The sequence below is a fragment of the Vanessa atalanta genome, chromosome 19 (assembly GCF_905147765.1).
Source record: "Vanessa atalanta chromosome 19, ilVanAtal1.2, whole genome shotgun sequence".
Taxonomy (NCBI): Eukaryota; Metazoa; Arthropoda; class Insecta; order Lepidoptera; family Nymphalidae; genus Vanessa; species Vanessa atalanta.
Genome location: NC_061889.1, coordinates 10043243 through 10065250, shown reverse-complemented (window position 1 = coordinate 10065250; position 22008 = coordinate 10043243). Strand labels below are relative to the sequence as shown.

The window sequence follows — 22008 nt, the reverse complement described above, 5'->3', positions numbered from 1 at the left end:
AATTTAAAATCCTGAAAAAAACCTCAATTTTATTTATGAGGGGAAAGCACAGTTAAATTTATTGAAATAAACAGCAAAATAAAATCTTAAAAGATAATTATATAATGCACTATAACTACAGACTGCACTACGCCACATTCAGTCTTACAATTCTTAAACTAACCATTCTCATCCAAATTGTATTAATGTTTGCCATTATTGCAAATATTATAAATACTTCAAAATTGAAGAATCGAGTAATATAAATTCTTTGATCCGTACAACAACGTACTATGAAAAAGCTCAACTTATCGATCAATACTAAAATATTACCAACTAAGAAATATTAACTAGGTCAGGAAGGTAAAAGTTCTAAAATATTTGTATTAATAATTGTTTTGAATGTTATTTATACTCCAGGTTTATTATGCTGCTGATTAGAGTTTATTTAAAAAAAAATGCTTTACATCCTCAGACATTTTTTTATTAAGATATAGTACGGGTAACATTGGTAACATCGATATTTTCGATTCTCGATAAAATAAATTACATATGTCACATCACTAACGCAAAGTACTTTACTGCGGGACTGTCGAAAATTTTTGGATTTCATAAAAATTGCGTTTTAAAAATGTTTTCACGCTTAGCTTTGCGTTCAGGTACGTTTAATTATCTAAGAATACTTTGCCGTAATAATTACTGTTCTCGAAACAAAATGATAACCTTGTGTTAGGGTGGTTTATGTAATCGTTTTTGACAAGTGCCGAATGAAATGTATTTTTTTTTTTAATTAATAAATCTTAATGTAAGTATAAGTGACCCAAAAATTAGAAGAAAAGTATTTTTTAAATCGTTGGCCTGTTAACATCGAAGGTAGTTTTATCAATCAAAAATTAACCTAACATTAATTTGATCAGCTGATAGTTCTGATATTCATTGAATTAAATTTAAATAAATTGGATTTCAATATGATTAAATTAAAATTTAGTAATATATATAACAGAACATAAAATTATTTGAATTTCAAGATGTTTAAACATATAAGCTTTTGCATGTACCATCAGTGCAGCCATTCAATAATTTCTTAACATCCTTTTTATATGAATAGAGAACGTAAGCTTTTTAAATATGGAATGTTTTTCATATTTAAAAAGCAATAAATAATTTAAGTAACACAGTAACACTTAATAAAGAAAGTAAGTAAAAAGTTAATCAAACTTAAAACATATAATAAGTAATTTTAAAAAATTCTAATCCTCAGTCGCGGCCCGTCAGTCCACACCAACAGCGCTTGTCGCTCGTGGCTCAGCCACAGAGGTTGGTGGTCTACGGGATGAGAAGAATTTCCCCCGGCCTGTAAGAGGCGAGCCCGGTAAAGTGCGACTTGGCTTCATTCCAGAAGAATGGTAAGAATATTATATTTCCATAAAGTAAAAATTAAAGAAACAGCCTGTTACAGCCACCGTTGGGCTTAGGTCTCCTATCATAGTCTGGAGAAGTTTTAGCCCTTATTCCACTATGCTGTTCCAATACAGGCTGAATAAACAAATGGCAGATTTTTATATGAACGAAGCAGGTTTCATCACAATGTTTTCTTTTCATTGCCAACCATAAAATAAATATACCAACCCAAATTAATATAAAAACATGCTAATAAAGACTTTTGTATAAGTTTTACAGTGACCCTTAGTTACATAATATTATGTTTTTTATTTTAAAGACATTTCATGGAAACACAAACACGCATTTTGTCTTTTAAATTTTATTCTTAATTCTGTTTACATTTTAATTATGAACTCTTCATATGAAAGTGTTTTCATAACATAAATAAATAAAATATAATATAAAAATTACATGTATTAGTCTTTATTCAAAATAATAACTGTATAAACAGGCAAAGATAAAAGAGTTCAGTACTTATCCTCATTTGTTTAAAGTGTTTCTATAGTATATATTTTTTTTATTAATATAAAATTAATTATTCCAGGTTCCAATTCTTCCACGCAAAGACTGGTGTGACCGGTCCCTACACATTTGGCGTTGGTCTCGCCACATACTTGTTCAGCAAGGAAATATATGTCATGGAGCACGAGTACTATACTGGTCTCTCCATCTTCGTGATGATCTATTATGCTAGCACCAAGTTTGGACCCAAACTTGCTGAATTTCTCGACAAAGAAGTTGACGTAAGTGATCAATGATATAACTTTTAATTAATTCATATTAAGCTATACCATAACAGTATATGGCCTAGCTATATTATTGTAATTTCATGATGGCTTCTCGCTCTAATGTTGTCATCATTTTATGAGCCTAAACAAATCTGTCCACTACATCATCTCGTACGATAACCATGTCAGGAATGTGTCCAACAAAAAAACTATTTGAAAAATGACTATATAGAATAGTTGAACACATATGTACAATAAGCACATAAGTTCTATCTAAATATTACATAATTCATCAGCATAGAACAGTGGTACCGTGAGTGTGTAAAAACAGTATAATAAAGACCAGAACTATAAATATATACATACTCATCATTAATTCTTAGTATATATACTAAAAGTGTGAACTTGACAAAGGTATCCCGTTCCATCATAGAATACTCTTAGAGACATTAAAATTATGTATTTTTCGGCAACTCGAAATATTTACGAGAAATCGAACTTTGAAAATCATTTTCTAAGATAGAAAAAAAACTAAACAAACATGTAATAGGCTATAGAAAGCAAATTTGAGGTTATCTGTTGATTTTTTTTTTATTGTCGTAATAATAACTATATAAACAGGCAAAGACAAAACATGGTTTTCTTAAATTATATAATAATGATTATCGACGAATTTCAATCACTGCTATTGAAAATAAGCTTAATATTTGGAACACATCAATCTCCTCTCTACCATGTGATGTTGGCAGAATATTTTCCACCAACTTGTGAAAATACTCTCCAGTGCGAAAATGCCTTATAAAATTGCACATTTATATTTTTCCAGAACGTAGAAAGCAGCTGGAACGCGGGTCGCCTAAGTACAATCAAGTCTCTTGAAGATGCCATCGCCGGAGAGAAGGAGGCTCAGTGGAGGGCTCAGGGACAGGAGCTGCTCATCGAAGCCAAGAAGGAGAATGTTCTGCTGCAGCTCGAGGCCGCGTACAGAGAACGGGCGCTCACCGCGTACCAGGAGGTGCGCTGCCTGCGATTATATTTCATATAGAATTATAGATATACATTTTATATATGAATGTACTTGCTATTTAACTGGCTTATGATACAGGTCTCCAACTGTATTGTAAACTTATATGTCAAATTTTTAAAACAATAATGCAACATAATATTTTACTAGTTTAATTTAAGCTTAATACAAGTAAATTGTAGCTTTATAATATTTTGTCTATTTACCTCTGCTGAGTAAAGGGTTGGTGACATGTGAGGCAGAATTTAACCAAAAACAATACTCTTCAGGAATTTTTCTGCATCACAAAATACATTCTTTAATTATTTTATCATTATAGCATTTATATTTATTATACACTAGGTGTCGGCTTCGCTCACGATTTTAGGGTTGATTGTCAGGTGTAATTATAAAAAAAAATGGTGTCCTTCTTTAGGGTTCAACCTGGCATACCAAACTTATCAAATTTGGTTTAGAGGATTGGCCATGAAAGCTAATAAGACAAAGTTACTTTCGCATTCACAATATTAGTATTGATAAGGCTCAGTTAATTGAAGCCATCCTCATCGTAATTTATCCTACCATAAAGAATGCAAGTTCAATTCTATGTGTTTGTCTCTTATTAATAAAGATATTTGTGAATAGGTCAAGCGTCGCTTGGACTTCCAACTGGAGAAGACCCTCCTGGAACGCCGTATCGCTCAAAAGAACATGGTCGACTGGATCGTAGCAAACGTGACCAAGGCCATCACCCCGGACCAGGAGAAGCAGGCCATGGACCGCTGCATCGCAGACCTGGCGGCGCTCGCGAAGTAAAATATAGTTATTTATTATCTGTATATTGTTAATAAACTGAAATCGAACGTACCATAGTTTATCGGAGTTTTATTTTAAAAAAAATAAGTCTCCAATTATTGCAATTCTGAATAGTTTAACCTAATTTTATTTGATTAATTCTTTTTAAAACTTTATTTATATTATTATTATTGGGCCACAAAAGGGATTCATGAAAGAGAACTGCACGTAGCGAAGATGAGAAACTTGAGAGGAATGTGTGGTGATACGCGAATGGATAGAGTAAAGAATGAGTACATAAGAGGAAGTTTGAAAGTGGCACCGGTGACCGAGAAGCTATGTGTAAGGCGGCTATCATGGTATGGTCATGTAATGCGGAGGAATGAGGAACATATTATTGTGGCGAAGGTCTTGAGCATGAACGTGGATATGGAGGAAGGGGACGACCAATGAAAAGATAGATAGATTGTGTGAAAGATGATATGGCTGGAAATAATGTTACTTGTGAGATGACGTCACATAGGGAAGTATGGAAGACATACTTCGCCGACCCCAAGTACATTAGGATAAGGTCAGGAGGATGATATATGTTTTTGAAAACAAATGTTCCAAAGGTGCTGTTGCCTATACTAAGGATTCTGATTCTAATAACTAAAAATTAAACGCATAAATTTCGTAAAAGCTAATTTTAATAAAAGCAATATTTTTTAAATCAATAATTTGTGATCGTAGTATATTCTGAAACGTTATTTTTCAAACTCAAACTCCTTTATTCAACATAAAAGCATCACACTTATTTATTGATAGTCAAATTAAACACTACCACCGGTTCGGAAAAAGGAACACCCTGACATGAGAAGAACCGGCGAAAGAAACTCAGCGTGTTTTTTTTTTTGTCAAATTAATTATATACATAATTGTATATAAATAGAAATAGCCAGGAGGCGAACGTTTCATTCCCAAGGTGTGCTATCGAACTCACTAATTGTATACTAACCTTTCACACACAAGCGTTCCTTAACAATTTTTTTAAATTTGGCAACAGAAACATTTTGAACGCTTTCTGGGATCCTGTTGTAGAAGCGTATACATTGTCCCACAAAAGAGTTACTGACTCTATGCAGTCGAGTAACAGGAGTAACAAGATTGTGTTTTTTCCTTGTACCAATGTTATGAGAGTCACATTTTCTCATAAAAACATTAATATATTTCCGTACATACAAAACATTACAGAATATATATTGAGAAGCAACAGTTGATATCTTAATTTCTTTAAATTTATACCTTAGGTAATGATTCCTTGGCTCCTAGGTTATAGGTTAGGTTTGTTATATTTATTTACTAATTTCCCAACTAAACTGTTATTAAAGTTCCGTCACTTCTTTACGTGTAGTCTAAGCGCGTTGACGACAAAAAAACAACAATTTTAATGAACACACTCTAATAATACCGTGTATATTTGATAATTTTATTAGGTGGTTTATATGAAACTAGAACCCGTGGTTTAGTTCGGGCGAAATTTAGAAAACTATAGCACACGAACCAATACAAACCTCCATTTTACCTCTGGGGCTGAAAAAAAAGTGTAAGCCCCCCGAACTCAAACTATCAACATACCAAATTTCATCTAGTGGTTTCACCGGTTTAAGCGTGAAGACGTAACAAACAGAACTGCTTTCGCGTTTATAATATCAGGGATAGAGGAAAACACATATTTGTTATATATTTTTTATTACAATAAGATATTACTTGACAACAGTACGGTTATTCAGTTAAGGGCGTATAGCCCACAGTTAAAGCTCTTTGAAACTTATCGTCACCCTTGGTTACTCTATCGCTTATAAAAAACGCCTACTCAGTGCCCACCAGCTCTAGACACGACACTATTATATAAGGCGAAACTACATCATTTATTTGATACTTGGTTTAACGTAACCGGCGTTAATGTACAGGCAAAGTACTTTTACAAAACAAAATACCTGATAATTAACTTTTAAATTGACTGTTAAAAATGTGTGCTCAAAAGAGCAGGAGACATCACGTGAACCTGAATATCAGCTCTTTTGCATTGAGATTTAGCAATAATTGCGTCTCCTTGTAATAACGATTGTCTTTGGTAAAGATACGACTTGGATGAACGGCAGTAGTTGTGTGCCGCATAGTGAAATGACAAGTTGTCTTAAGCGATGGCTCGAACACTTAAACTAACCTATCAATTGAGTAACAACAATATCGCGGTCCTTAGTTTAAGCCAGCGGCTACAAAAACCAAGCCAAGACAAAATATATCAAAACAAAAAACTTTTGTTTTTTACGAAAAAAAGAAATGTAGTTTCGCCCGAGACCGAAATCGATAACCATTTTTCACATTACACTTTTTACCGATTGAGCTTATTCTAAAAAAAAAAACAACAAAAATTGCACAATATATAGAAGTACACAGATAATTGTCTCATTATATGTAACATTATGGGACAAATAAATATTTCCAAATCACCTTACATCTAAGGTCCGTCCATTCGGACAATGCGTTTCTGACATCTGTCAGTTGACCATGACGAGCGAAACTTCAAACATTAACAGTGGCTGCTGAGTGCTGACATAACATAGTAACGCTGTTACAATTACAGTTTAAAAAAAGATTATTATTTATTGCAATTTTAAATAATGATATACTTCATAATTATATGATTCGTCTTCTATTCGGTCAGGGGACTTATCGAAAGCGCATTTTCCCAGCAGCCGAACATTACGACAATCGAATAAAATAATTCCATAACAACAGAATTATAGTATATATGAATTAATTTTAAATAACATTGGTAGCTCAACCAGTTCTGGTAGCCAGTTCGGTAGCTGTTATTTCATCTTGATATGTACAGTAATGACATTTTAAAATGAATCGCAGCCGTATTTACGCTAAGTTATAATATTACAAGTTATATTAAATTATAAATATCGTATCAAAAACTGTGCACCTAAAGTAAAGTTACACTTAGCAAAAAATGCATAAAAACAAATAATACGATATAAAAAATATATAGTATGTATATCTTTGTTACAAAATACCTAACACTGATGGGATTAATTGGGTATTTAAATTATTCCTTCCATAAATAGAATGATCACGTTGCTAAGTTTTACAGTTTTGCTTTTTTTTATAATTATAAATATAGTACGGAGGTCATGACAACGTCGGATACAGCCGACTAATGTACTATTACTTTGTACAATAAACGATTCGTTTTACACCCAGGTTGTATTATTCAAGAGCATCCCTTAAACAAATAAAGTCGCATATACATACAATTCCTATAGAAACCACTGTAACATCTCGTTATTCGCAACTCAAAAACGATCAGTTTCTGAAGTACAATAACTATTCGTTAAATTCAGGAATCAAATATAGGGGGCGCATCTATGTATATATTAACAACTCGAATATGATGTTGGGGAACAAACTCACTAGCAGAAATATTGCCAATGCCAATGAGTATGCCAAATCCCTTTTTCATTCATCAAACACATGACAATCAAAACCAACTGCAGAATAAACGTCATGATAAGTAAATTATGTATAGTGAAGTTATATAATTAACAGTCTAAAGTGGCAGTCGGCTGGTGTCGTATATCAAAGAACCGTAGCCCGTGAGATATAAACACAATATAAACAAATTAAAAAAAAAACTTAGCATAATGACAGTGACATATACCGAACGAACGTGACGTCACAACGTCGTAAATATTGGTATTGCATAACGTGAAACGTCATCTTCATCTATTGAAATGAGTGACATTATTTTTGACATTTAAATACCCAATTCACAAGAGTTACTTATTGGAAGACCCATCTACTAATAATACAAAATAATTTGTAAGACCATCGACATCAAGGTCACGACCGACCTTTGTGCATTATATTATTATTATTATTAAACATTCCAATTTGTCATATTTAAGCCAAACGTTGGCAAAACGAATCTATCGAGCATTTCTCGATAGATAATTTTTATGTAATCAAAACATTTAATAACAATAATAATAACATTACGAACATTCACAGCTCATTTAGTAATAAAATTGTGCACAATATATCAAAAACAAGTTTTTCAATTTACTCGATCCGTATGCTGATATACATTACAAATAGACAAACTAAACAAAAATACAGTATAAATTAGTATTTGGTTTCGAGACGTTGATGTGGACACTACTTAAAATCCGTTCCCTGAAAGAATGCGTTCCCGACGCACTAAATGCGTCTGTCAGTTGGTCACTAATAGTGATACCCTACAAGCAGTAGACATAACTTTGTAACAGCGAATATTTATATAAAAAAAAATGCTATCATACATATTAAAAATTAAATAAAACAAGAATATCATTGTAAAGTTGACATAATATTATATTATAGAAGGGATGAATAAATGGTATTGACATAATAACAATACTCCTTATAAAATATTTCACCATTACAGAGTTTGGAACGCTTTCTTTAACCGGGATATTAGTTCTCAAAATTTAAATTTATAATCAAATGTTATTACATGTTTAATACCGATCCAGATTAAACAAGAAAAAACTTATTAAACGATATATCTTGATTAACTTTTATGACCAAGTAATATTCAGTTCTTTTTAGTAGACAGATAATTATTTTGTAATAATTACTATAAAATTCTGTAGTATTGTGCGAAATAGTTGACTCAATAAAATGTATGGGGTCATTTTCAATAGAAATTGTACTAAAATACAAAAAAAAAATCAATACATCAACTTACATAAAACTGGATAGTAACAGGTACAGTTTGCAGAACAAATTCTGTTGAAATTTAACAGGTGTTGTGTCCGCGACCATAACATATAATTTTATTATATAAATGTAAAGTTAACTGTGTTTAGTTTGAAACAAATATTAATAATGCTTAATATATAACATAAAACAATATATATGATATAAAAATCTTAAGAAATTTTGTTAAACCAATTTGAATTGTGTTGACTCGATTTTGTTAAACATATTCTCTAAAGTAATCTAACTGAAGTAAAAACTAAATAATCTCTTATTTACGTTGATACCATAAAAGCAAAAGGTTATATGTTAAAATTAAGTTACAATTAAAATTCATATGTTAGCAACAAGTATATGAAATTTATATGAATAAAATACAAGGAAATATTATTCCAATGTATACATTGATTATAAACTTAAAGTAACATGTAACTTCTCACTCTCTCTAGCTACCTTGAGTAGCTGGAAGCCTTTTATGGAGAACTGGGTTATGTTTGATTATTACCCACAAAACTCCCGCTATTGCATCAGAAAATAACAGAGGCTACTGGATTGTATCGATATAACGCATCCGGGGCTGATCCTGTGTAGTGCTCCACTCGTGGCACGGTAGAGTTTTCCTTAGAAAGCAACTATCCCACAGCGGGGCTAAGGCATCCTCTATTTTAAAAGGGTTATTCCTCAAAACCACACTAAAGCCTCAAATTTAACTGAATTGGTAGATATCAATTGTTTTTTTTTTTAATTGAATAATATATTTTCCCCTTGTTCTTTTGTGACTTAACTTTTATATACCTTTGGCCCTTACAGCATCAATATATGATGTTGAAAAGGATATCTTATTTATGTCTTGTATACATTCAAGGATAAATCGTTTTGCTTATGAAGACTAGAAATAAGCGATGCTAGGGTTTTCGATAATAATATGTATCATTAATTACACGATTAAACTGGTAAGGAGAACGAGTCGTTTTTTAATATAGAAACCAGGCTTGAGTCAAATTAGTTTAGTGTAAAGATTATGTTTAACGGACTCAGCCAAAGATGGCAGAGAATTTATTAGCTTATGAAGTATTATTGTAATAATTTCTTCCAGTGCCAACAGTGTTGCTAAATTGCTTTAAATAATATTTCAAAGCTAATTCCAGTACACTTTAAATATAAATAGCTTAAACGCTAAAAACGAGGTTGTATATATTTAAGAATTATATTAGCACTTAAAAATAAATAAAAGTAGGGTGCTATTTAAATAAAGGCTTCTCAAAAAAAAACAACAAAAAGTGAATTTTGCAAAAACATCAGATTAGAAGCACCATGTTTATGTTCGAACGACAGACACCAATTATTTAAATGTTGACATCTGTCATTTGAATTTGACGTTCGATTTTTTTTATAAAGCTCACCTCACACCGGTGCTGTTACAAGATAGTGCACTTTTTCTTCTTGATCCTGTTATCTGACTTGATGTGGATCCTCTCCGCTTCCTGGAAACGACGGACTAGTCGGACGAGTTCGTGGAAGGCCTGGTCAACGTTCATTCGCGCTTTAGCGCTGCATTCAATGTATGGTACTTTCAACTGTCTGGAGAGTGCCTGCGCCTCGTCTAACGTTACCTGGAAATGAAGACAGGTTAAGATTTAATTTTTTTTTAGACACATGATAGGCTCTCTCGCGTGATCATAAACACGATTGGATGGAAAATGTTTATTTTTTTAGCAGTTAACGTTCAAGTTCCGTCAACATTGTTTTTGTTCATTGTTCAAGATTTTTTATACGATTTTCAGGCTAAATTACAGAAAAATTATCAGGTTGTTAAGCGTTTTTATCGGCCTAGTACTTGACTCATTTGTCATCGTGAGAAAAAGTTATCGTATGTAATTTATACTGTTATGATAATTTACCGTGTTGTCAACGTGTTACTAAATAAACAAGGCCCAGGCGAGGCGAAGCGCGTGGGTAATGTGTGCCGCGGCCTACTACTAGGCCAGGGTCTACAGGGCCTGACACCCATAAAGTTTTCGGTAAAGCGAATATTTTTCTTAATCTAATATTTGTCATCACATTTTTGATGTTTGGAATTTTTAATATCTTGTTCAAATATAATTACCGATCTTTATCTCGTACTTGAAATTACTTCAACATTTTTTTTTTCATGAATAAATGGATAAAGCAGTAAGTATCTACGATAGTATTGTGTGAAAACCAGTGTACCCATCCATACTTCTGTAACCCAAGAAAAATATTCAACTGAACTAAACCGACAAACATTAAAAAACCCGACTTTTATCAAATTCTTGAGTAATATATTTATTTGTACAGTGTTTCATTGAAATAAATATATCCTCTTTGATTTTCCCGCTAAATTTCTGATAACAAGTTCGGTTATTTAAATCGTATTCACGAAACCATAATGAATACCATCGATTATTTTATATCTCGACCGTCATTGGTCGAGATTAAAAATCATGTAAATTCAAGGTCAACGTTATATATTCCTCCTTAGTCTCCTGCCATTGGAATATGCCATACATATAGCTGTTCTACCCTCAACCTAAACCAGTGTGCTTATACTTTGAGTGAGCTTTGACGACCTCCATGGTCGAGTGTGTACACCGGTTTTCATGGATACGACACTCCGAGGTCCCGGCTTCGATCCCCGGCAGAGTCGATGTAGAAAAAGTTCATTAGTTTTCTATGTTGTCTTGGGTCTGGGTGTATGTGGTACCGTGGTGGTCGTTACTTCTGATTTTCCATAACACAAGTGCTTTAGCTACTTACATCGGGATCAGAGTAATGTATGTGATGTTGTCCAATATTTATTTATTTATTTATACGGGTCCAATTTTACGATAAAATTGACATAATCCAAAACAATTTCTAATTTTAAAATTATGTAACTATGTTTACAACAGGTTTACAATAGGTTTGTCTAATCCTGTATGTAACTTATATTTATTCATCTTTTTTTTCTAAAAAATTTTAGTTTGAAATATTAAATAAGAGTAAGATTGTAGACTTACCACTCTCTGGTGCTCCAAGTCAGCCTTGTTGCCCACCATCAGCATGGGGAACTCATCGCGGTCCTTGACGCGAAGGATCTGCTTGTGGAACTTGAACAGCTCATCGAAACTGGCGTGGTCAGCGACCGAGAATACTAGGAGGAAACCCTCACCAGATCGCATGTACTGTTCTCGCATCGCACTGAACTCTTCTTGACCCGCAGTGTCTAGAACTGGAGGAACAAACAAAATTAAAAAAAAATACTTTAACAATACAGTTCTGTTCTATTTTACCAATTCATTGTATATCGACAGTCTACTATCGATAGACTATCGATTGTTAAGGTGTTAGCGATAGTATCGATAGTCTATCAATAGTAATGTCACGTGTCAATATCGATAGTATTGATCAAAACGATACTATCGATATACTGAATAGTTTTCGAGGTCAACTATCGATAGTTCTGCAATGCTACTCCAAATAACAATATTTAGTTTTATTCTGGTTTGAAGGGTGAGTGAGCCAGTGTAACTACAGGCACAAGAGACGTAACTTTTTAATATCCAAGGTGGTGCATTCATTGCAAATAAGGAAAGTTGAATATTTATAACGGCGTCAAGTTCTATGTCAATGTCTTTCGATAGTGACCACATACCATCACATTCCTACGATATTAAAAAAAATATCCAATCTGACAAACTGGTTTAAAGTACCTACTGAGAGGCAAGATGACCGTGGATAGAACCGTGGCAGTAGTGGTGGTTTTTATAATTCATGTCGTTTTCGGTGAAGGAACACAAAATGATAAAACCAAGTCCAAATGTCCAAGGATTTTTTTTTTGTGTATTTTACAACCCATATTCAACTAGTTCAGTATAGTGACCATACCTTCTTAAAAGTAGAGAAAGTCCAGCAATTGAATAAGCTGAATAATATTTTTTAACTTGTTAAGAAAAGAAAAGATAAATTCGTACTTGAATTGACACATTTTTTTTTATAATATAGATTAATGAGAAAATGACCAATGACTCACTGTCCAACTTAGCTGGAATATCATCAATGACACACTGCTTTGTGTAGCTGTCCTCAATGGTGGGGTCATAGTCCGTTACAAAGTAACTCTGAAACAAATTGATTTACATCTTAATACAGATCTATTTATTCATACAAGCACAACCTTATACTAAATTAATTATAAAAAAAAAATACAAATATAATTTAATTGGTATTTTTCACTGTGTTTATTATGAGTCATAACTAAGACATCTAGTAAACACGAGCATCTATAACTCGTACTAATGCACATTGATCTCAGGCTCAGCTCTCAACTTTATAAGCTAGAATCTAGACCAAAACAATAAGGCATACACAAACTCATGCCCTGTCATGTTTAATTATTATCAAAGTGCATTAGTACGAGTTTGGACTAGGCCAATATATTGAGTCTTTGGAAAGTATCTAAATCCATTTGTCCTATGCCTAAACATTTCCATGTTAAATTGGATTATGTATAGAAACTGCAGTGTTCATGCATCCACTTTGCTCACAGACAAAAAATCATATTAGCTGGAGAATTTTTATTTAAATAGCTTTATAAATAGTGATATTTTCAATTATGCATTCTATCTGAAATACTTTATTTTATGCTATAGCTTAGCTTAGATACCACTCTGGTGGATTTTACTTTTTATTATGAATTTATTTTAATAATTTTTTGGACAATCTCCCAACATTTAATAAAACAATGTTACAAATTATTAATTATTTTTAACATACTAACTTTACAGTAACTATCTGTATGTTTGAAAGAAAAGTAGGGATTAGATATTCCATACATTATATATTATATATACCATAGAATCTGATGATGAAACTGAAAGGTGAGAGAATCCAGGAATGCCTACTAGTAAACCTTTTAGGAGTTTGGACTCATTAGATAAGTCTTAGCAATTCCTATATATTAAGTATCTATGTTGTATGTTACTTTTTGTTTATATTAACTTAATATATTTATTATCATAAAACAATGTTTACTTGTATTCAGCTGTATATTTAAACATCATATAATTTTTTAAAGCTTTTGCAATTCAAATTGTTGTTTCTAAGTGAAATTAAGGTATCTTTTAAATTTAGACATGTAATATTTGGTAGTTTACCTCTTATTGACTATTTTCAATAAACATTAATTTCTTGAAATTATAAGTGATTAATTTGAATAATTAGTCACGCTGCTAGCCAACTATGTATTATGAATGACCTTCACTAATTAGGAATGTTCATTCATTTAAATTAGCACATTCATAGTAAAACATTTTAATAATATTTAGATTAAAAGATTTATGAATAATTTGAATGTAATTTTAGAAGAGAGTTTATTTATGAATTAGTAACTATGTGATGGTTTCTCATATTAGTTGCTGTATAAGATAATTACCACATGTTAGTTTTCCTGGTCAATAAGTAGATATGATGACACCGGTGGGCGGCGTCGCCTTCTAGCTATATGGACCTTGGCTTGATACTTAAGACACTATTTATAAATATGACTCTTTTGACTGTTATATACAAAACAAGTTATAATTATATTTCAGTTAGAGAGTAGATGTGGCTAAAAATAGAGTAATATACGTCTCGTAGGCGTATCAATAGCCAAATACGGCAAAAATACCTGTATAAATTGAATTGTAATGGCACTCTTTCCAACACCTCCGCCGCCGACAACAACAAGCTTGTACGTTTGAGCTTGACTTGGTCTATCTCCGGGTCTCGACATTTCGAATAACAACAATTATAACTACTAAATTGAAAATAAAACACTTTATCTACTACAGTATTTTCTAATTTCAGTGACGGTCACGGATGATTCAATTGTTACGATTTGTTACACGCAGCATTTTACAATATCACAGACTATAAAAAACAGTTAAGCTAAAAATACCATGAGAAAAAAACTACTGAATACAAGACTGAGTAAATTGAAACGTTAATATCAGCTGAACATCAATGTTGCTACTTAAAAATTAAAACATTACTCGAAATAATGGCCTATAACCAGTCATTATCGAAACTTAGAACACAATCACAGACTTATTTATATTAAACTTTAATAACTATATAATTGTAATAAAAATATCTATATCCAATGATTATCATAATACATTTGTATCGCCATATGAAAAAATATTTAAATTATCATAACCGATTACTGTATAAGTACATGTCAGATTTTCGATTTGAAGTTTTGACACTAGACAGACCGTTTTATTTTGCTATTGCTTACAAAACACAAGACTGAAATTGGGTGATTTTGATTAGACGATTGTTGATGAATATTGGTTAAAATGTTCTCTACTAGCTCTCAACGAAAGTTTTGGACCTTCAGTGACGAAAGCGAGATAGCTCGTCACCGGGAGAAACACAACTTGGAATACATATCTAAACACGGTCAACATATTGATGAATATCAAAGATACAACTTCTTTCTTTCGCCAGAAGAAGAGAGGCTGCTTTTAAAACAGTACGAGCTTCACTTGAAAGAATTCTGCAAAAGATTTATGCCTCCAATGCCGAAAGGAGTAGTTGGCACGGCATTTCATTATTTTAAAAGGTTTTATTTATACAATTCATCAATGGATTATCACCCTAAGGAGATTCTAGCTACCTGCGTGTATTTAGCTTGTAAAGTTGAAGAGTTTAATGTTTCAATCGGTCAATTTGTTGCCAACATCAAGGGTGACAGGGAAAAGGCATCAGACATCATATTAAATAATGAATTGCTTTTAATGCAACAATTAAACTATCACTTAACGATTCATAATCCATTCCGCCCTGTTGAAGGGTTTTTAATAGATATCAAGACGAGATGCACACTCGCAAACCCTGAGCGCTTAAGGAGTGGCATTGATGAGTTTCTTGAAAAAGTATTTTTGACTGAGGCATGTTTACTTTATGCACCTTCTCAGATTGCTTTAGCTGCGGTTCTTCATGCAGCTAGCAAGGAACAAGAGAACTTGGACAGTTATGTCACGGATATGTTATTCCGTGATGCAGGACAGGATAAATTAGCCATACTCATCGAAGCAGTACGCAAGATACGATCAATGGTTAAAATGGTAGAAAGTCCAGCACGCGAGCGTGTAAAAATAATTGAAAAGAAGTTAGACAGATGCCGTAATCAAGAGAATAATCCAGATAGTGAGATCTATAAGAGGCGTATGAGAGAAGCACTTGATGAAGATGACTTACCGCATACTGGATCAAGTAGAATGTCACTCGATACGAGCGGCATTTCACAAGTTCTGTCTCCATCTGCTTCATAGATAATAATTAATATAACAAATTTTGACATAAATATTTAAAATAAAAATATGACTTATTAAAATTGTCTTTTATTTTATATTAAACCATTAATTTATAAAATCCAATTATACAAATGCATTTTTTTTTTATTTTATTTATACAAACTCGCAACAAAATACTTACGAAATACATTTAATTGTTACTTCCATTTTTGTTAGTGAATTAAAACATAAGTCATATTTTCTAAATATAACAATAAATATATATGACAACTTACAGATTAGACTGACAATGAATTATGTTTATTTATTTTTTAATTTATTACCTGTCCCAACTGCACACGTCAGTAGGGCTAAATACAACTTTTCAATCAAGAACAAACAAAAATAAAATTTATTTATTTCTTTTTTCAGGCTCAATGTTGATATCTCTACTGAAATATACATTTATCAGACATAAATAAACCTTCCTCTTTATTGATATAGATATTTATATTGGATATAGATATTTTTATTATTCTGTTAATTTATGATAAAACGCATTAAAATCCGTTGCGTAGTTTAAAAGATCTAAAAGTACCGACGGCGGATAGCAAATTTATTTAATGCTATGTAGATATTGTTAATAGAAATGTAAATATCTGTTTGGTTTTTTTTAATTTTTTTAAATTAAACAAAAAGGGCAATAGTTAAATTTCCTTGGCAATTTTGATATAGCGATCAAATTTGGTGTTTGGTGAAAAACCCGTAGTAGATTTTTGAAATTTAACAAGATTATTCTATAAATCTTTAGTAGATTTATTATGAAGGTAGTTAGTGTATTATCACTGTTATAAGTTATATCTCCTAATTAACCACTAATTTCTACTATAATATATATGTAATAATTATAACAGAGTTCTCCAGCATAAGCCATACTCATTCATAGCCCTATGGCGTAATATAATAAACTAAAGGCCATGACAATTGAGATGAAGATATTGATAATTTGCAACTTTTTAATAATCTATAGTAGGTAATATTCGAAAGAAACACTGTCAGTCTGTCTGTCTGTTATGCTTTTACGGCTGAACCACTGAATTGAATCAAATGAAACTTGGTATGAAGCGGGGATTGCAGCATTTGCTTGATCTGTGTTGAGAAGTGTTTTTTTTTTTTATGTCATTGGTTGGCGTACGAGCACATGGGCCACCTGATGGTAAGTGGTCACCACCGCCCATAGACAAAGGCGCTGTAAGAAATATTAACCATTCCTTACATCACCTATGCGCCACCAACCTCGGGAACTAAGATGTTATGTCCCTTGTGCCTGTGATTACACTGTCTTCATTGCAAGTTTGTGTGTCCACAAACTTGCAATGAAGCGTCATTGTGAGCTCAGCTATGGCATTTTTACAGGTTAAGACTATACACACGAAAACATCTATTTATTTGGGTTAATTTAAAAGTGGAAAATAAACGTAGACCATACTTATGATTAAATTGTTGTAGCTGAAATATAAGCTTGCACATCATGTGGCCCCGAGTTCTTATCTCAGGACGAACTGATTTCAAGTATTTTTTTAATGACATAGGGAGACAAATAAAAAAAAAAAACAATCCTTACATCGCTAATACGCCACCGACCTTGTGAACTTGTATGTGTGTTGTGTGCTTGTAGTTACACTGGCTCACTCATCCTTCATATCGGAACTAAACCATACAAAATGTTGCTGCTTGGTTATAGAGTACTTGGTGATTATGAGTATATGGTACCCAGACGGGCTTGCACAAAGCCCTACCTCCAAGTAAAGTTTTCCACGGAAACTATTTTCCGTAACAACCTTTAGAAATTGGCATTGCAAATATAAATGTACTTTAAAGTATTGAAACAAACATAAATAAATACAGCAATAGCATAAACGTAGCGAATAGCAATTCATTTGTGTCTCACAATTGACTAAACAAATTAAAATTCGAAGGGCTTCGCTCTCGTATCTGAAGTATAAAAGGACATTCTTCGGACACTAGAGCATCACAAGCAGCTGAGCTTGCAACGACTACATTTGCAACACAGTTTCAAAACACACACAAAATGCACAAGGTTTTGTTTTACGTCTTCCTTGTCGCGTGCTTCTGTGTTGCGATCCAGGCGCAGTTAACTTTCACGTCCAGTTGGGGGGGCAAGAGATCCACGGGGCCTATGATGTGCAGGAGCGATGAGGCAGTCGCTGCCATATTCAGAATGATCCAGGTTTATTTTTTTTATTGTAATATCGCGCTGTCCACAATTAAAACTAAATATATTTTTCTTTTATTTTTCTAAGAATATTTTAATAAAACATAAACCGATTTAAAAATGGTTTTTAATAATTTAATGAATATTGCAATATATTTAATATGAAACACATTAAAATATATTCAACGGCATTATATTTTATTAGAGATTGATAAGAAGAATTAAAAACGATATTTCTTTTTCAGAACGAAGCCGAGAGATTGATCCTCTGCCAAAAACCTTGAAGTATTAAAACTGTATAAGATTTATATAAAACTACGGCACTCATTATTGTTTTTATACGGAAAAATATTATTTCATGTAACGCATTTATCAAATTGTATTTATAGTTGTTGGTTCCATGAAAATCTATTATATAAATAAATATTTTTAAGGAAAAATTTTCGTGTTATATTTAACCCTAATAAAAATATGAAATACGTATCTTAGTATAGCATTTTTTAAAGTTATCTGATTATATTCAAATATAAAGAGAAACTAGTAATGGTAAGAAATACCAATACTATAAAATTAGTGTTGAATAACAGAGTTTGTCTACAAATGGTTTTGTAGTAAATACAAAAAAAAAGACAATGATGACGTTTCAACTTTTATATTTTATTTTTTGAAGAGATTTTCAAATCAATTTTAATATTATACTTATTTTTTATAAACTATTAACTATATATTGTTTTTCTTGCATACTTATAAATTTTTTTTTCTTGGGTTTTTCTTGGGTTGTACCGCTGAAATCATAAATATCTTATCTTTCTGTATAAAAATATGAAAAATGAGGTGCTATTAATACAGTTAGATATGCACTACTGGTAGTTCTTCAAACCCCAACAATTACAGGCCAATATAAATACTACTTACCCTCAGTAAAAGATTAAAATAATATATTTTAAATCAATCAATTATTAGCACACATTATCATAGCAGACATAATCTGCTTCATAGAAAATAATTTGAATTTACGAGGGTCGCTCGACTAACGACGTTGGTATCGAGCTTATATGGAATATCTAAAAAGCCTGGAAGGAGTCACAGGATGCCTTACGGATTTTCTGTGACTTATCCAAAGCTTTTGATTGAGTTCAACATGAAACTCTGGGCAGAAAACTCTATCACTTATCTTAACAATAGATTTCCAAGGGTTGACGTTAAAGGAAAAAGGTCTCCTGGTGTCTCAGTTGGTATGGGGGCCCTCAAAGAAAAATCTTGGACCTTTTCTATTCCTCATATACATAAATGATTTGCTCTTTCTTAATGGGATCAAAGATGATATAGTATTATTTGCTGATGATACCACCTTAGTTTTTGAGATTAATTCAAAGCAGGTACAGTATGATGATGTAAACAATGCTATCTCAGATATAGTACACTGGTTTAGCGTAAATAATCTTAGGCTGAATAATAAAAAAAAAATAAAAACTGTAAAATTTAGTACACCAAATGTGCAAAATGTACAAGCCGTTGTACTTATCAATATCAATGTGAAAGCGATAGATCCAGCTGAGTCAGCTGAATTTCTTGGCCTTACCGATGATGCCAAGTTGCGATGGGTCACCCATGAGTTCTGCGGCATTTGCGGTCAACAAAATGAGATTATTTACCGACGTTGATACGGCTCGCTTAGTATATTTAAATTACTTTCTCCGTATAATGTCTAACGGTATTATGCTCTGGGGTAACGCAACCGTTATCCATACTATATTTGTCCTACAAATGTGTTTTTGTTGTTGTTCCTACAAATTCGTGCAATCTATAACCTAGAAGCAAAGAATCATTGAGGTATACATTTAAAGAAACCAAGATATTGACTGTTGCTTCTCAATATATATTTTGTAATACACGGAAAAATTTTAATGATTTTATGAGAAGATGTGATTCTCATAACATTGGTACTAAGAAAAACCACAAACTACTTCTGTTACTCGACTGCATAGAGTCAGTAGCTCTTTCATGGGGCTATGTTATGTATGTTAAAGAGCGTTTGTGTGCTAAAGGATATTACAACACTAATGACTTTTTAGTTGACTGCACACCTTGGGAATGAAATGATCGCCTCCAGGCTGTTTCAAACAACTAAAATATACTTATCATTGTACCTACATGGAAAATGGTTAAAAAAAATAAAAAAAATATATCCCGCTGAGTTTCTTTCGCCGGTTCTTCTCAGGTCCGAGGTGCTAAATTCCGAACCGGTGGTAGATTTTTGACAATCAATAAGCAAGTGCAAACACTTCTATATTGAATAAAGATTTTTGACTTTTGACTTTGACTTGACTTATGTATACGTGTATGTGTGTTCTATAATAGGATCTCAGAAAGCGCTCAAATTGTATCTGTTAACAAATAAAAATTAATGTACGCTTGTGTGCGAAAAAGAATTTAGTTTCGATCAATAAGGTGCGTTTATAATTTATTCACTCGTATTATTCAATTAGTCAGTTTATGATTAAATAGACCACCTTGGGAATGAAACGATCGCCTCCTGGCTATTTCTTTTCATATTGAATATACGTAAATAATAAAACTGACTAAAAAAAAACCTTCACTGATTCTTCTCAACCAGGGTATTTTCTTTTCCGAACCGGTGGTAGCGTTTAATTTGACAATCAATAAGTAAGCGTTTACATTAGCAGCCTAGCTGGGCTAAGGCCTCCTCTGCTTTTAAGGATAAGGTTTGGAACATATTTCACCACGCTGCTCCAATGCGGGTTGCTGGAATACACATGTGGCAGAATTTCGTTGAAATTAGACTCATGCAGGTTTCCTCTCGATGTTTTCCTTCACCGCTGAGCACGAGATGAATTATAAACACGAATTAAGCACATGAAATTCAGTGGTGCTTGCCTGGATTTGAACCCGAAATTATGGTTAAGATGAACGCGTTCTAACCTCTAACCTCGTAAGTGTAATGCTTCAAAATATTAAAAAAAGGAATTTGAGCTTGAGTTGAGTTTGACATTATTCCGCCGATCCACGAGCTCAGTAAAAGCCGCGTTGGTTGTCATATAGATAATGTTTGCGTTGACGACAGGACAACGAACAGTGGCTTAAGAGAATCGCTTGGTAAAATACTGCTGTCAAGAGTATTATTATCCTCTTCGTTAATTCTACTAACAAATGATTACTTTGTCGATATCGAAACGAAACGTCATTGCTGCCGTTGAGCCGTTTTCCTATCTACTAACACAACGATCCGGTTGCGCTTCATTCGAAGTTCGATCGGAATAGAATCAGGATCGTATGCTAGGATTCATAACCGATGTAAATAAATAAAATTTGACCCTTACGTGTTTCAGGACCGGATTTAGAGGGCAGCAACACATATATCTCGTGAGATCCTCTATAATGTTCCCACGAGATATCTAGTTATATTTAAATTATAGTAATATGTATGTATATGTATATGTAGTATGGCTGTATTAAAAGTTACTGATAAAATATGTAAATAAATTATAAACAAATCTTACTGGTCGAATTTAAATTCTTAAAATCAATTTATAAAAAATAACTAGCGGCCCCCAGTTCTCTGTTGCCCCAGGGTCTCCAGACCTCCAAATCCGGTCCTGACTTATTTTTGTTAGGAATAGCTGAAGTTCGAATAGAATCGAGAACGTTTCATAATTGTTACAATATGTTAGTCGAATTGACTCGCAGAAAGTATCACATTTACGTTTGCTTAAATTTTTAATAGTCAACATT

General features: G+C 32.6%; 3 protein-coding genes across 3 annotated transcripts; 2 read left to right on the top strand and 1 right to left on the bottom strand.

The window, feature by feature from the left end:
* Window positions 1–503: 503 nt before the first annotated feature.
* Window positions 504–4028, top strand: LOC125071480 (ATP synthase subunit b, mitochondrial). Its single transcript, XM_047681743.1, has 5 exons — window positions 504–638; window positions 1241–1385; window positions 1967–2165; window positions 2977–3165; window positions 3799–4028. Exons 1-5 carry the CDS (start codon window positions 611–613, stop codon window positions 3967–3969), a joined length of 732 nt encoding a protein of 243 aa, XP_047537699.1. The 5' UTR covers window positions 504–610; the 3' UTR covers window positions 3970–4028.
* Window positions 4029–6979: 2951 nt separating this feature from the next.
* LOC125071257 (ras-like protein 2) lies at window positions 6980–14607 on the bottom strand. Its single transcript, XM_047681392.1, has 4 exons — window positions 14408–14607; window positions 12773–12860; window positions 11760–11971; window positions 6980–10352 (listed from the first exon to the last, which is right to left on the bottom strand). Exons 1-4 carry the CDS (start codon window positions 14510–14512, stop codon window positions 10158–10160), a joined length of 600 nt encoding a protein of 199 aa, XP_047537348.1. The 5' UTR covers window positions 14513–14607; the 3' UTR covers window positions 6980–10157.
* Window positions 14608–14983: 376 nt separating this feature from the next.
* LOC125071347 (cyclin-H) lies at window positions 14984–16108 on the top strand. The gene has a single exon (XM_047681552.1). It carries the CDS (start codon window positions 15081–15083, stop codon window positions 16056–16058), a length of 978 nt encoding a protein of 325 aa, XP_047537508.1. The 5' UTR covers window positions 14984–15080; the 3' UTR covers window positions 16059–16108.
* Window positions 16109–22008: the final 5900 nt, after the last annotated feature.

Excerpts from the sequence above, each read along its gene's own strand:
- LOC125071257 (XM_047681392.1), bottom strand. The coding sequence starts at position 14,512 with ATGTCGAGACCCGGAGATAGACCAAGTCAAGCTCAAACGTACAAGCTT. Across the intron at positions 12,861-14,407 it reads TTACAATTCAATTTATACAG|AGTTACTTTGTAACGGACTA; the intron begins GTATTTTTGCCG and ends AATTTGTTTCAG. Across the intron at positions 10,353-11,759 it reads ACTTGGAGCACCAGAGAGTG|GTAACGTTAGACGAGGCGCA; the intron begins GTAAGTCTACAA and ends CTTCATTTCCAG.
- LOC125071480 (XM_047681743.1), top strand. The coding sequence starts at position 611 with ATGTTTTCACGCTTAGCTTTGCGTTCAG. Across the intron at positions 639-1,240 it reads ACGCTTAGCTTTGCGTTCAG|TCGCGGCCCGTCAGTCCACA; the intron begins GTACGTTTAATT and ends TCTAATCCTCAG. Across the intron at positions 3,166-3,798 it reads CGCTCACCGCGTACCAGGAG|GTCAAGCGTCGCTTGGACTT; the intron begins GTGCGCTGCCTG and ends ATTTGTGAATAG.
- LOC125071347 (XM_047681552.1), top strand. The coding sequence starts at position 15,081 with ATGTTCTCTACTAGCTCTCAACGAAAGTTTTGGACCTTCAGTGACGAA.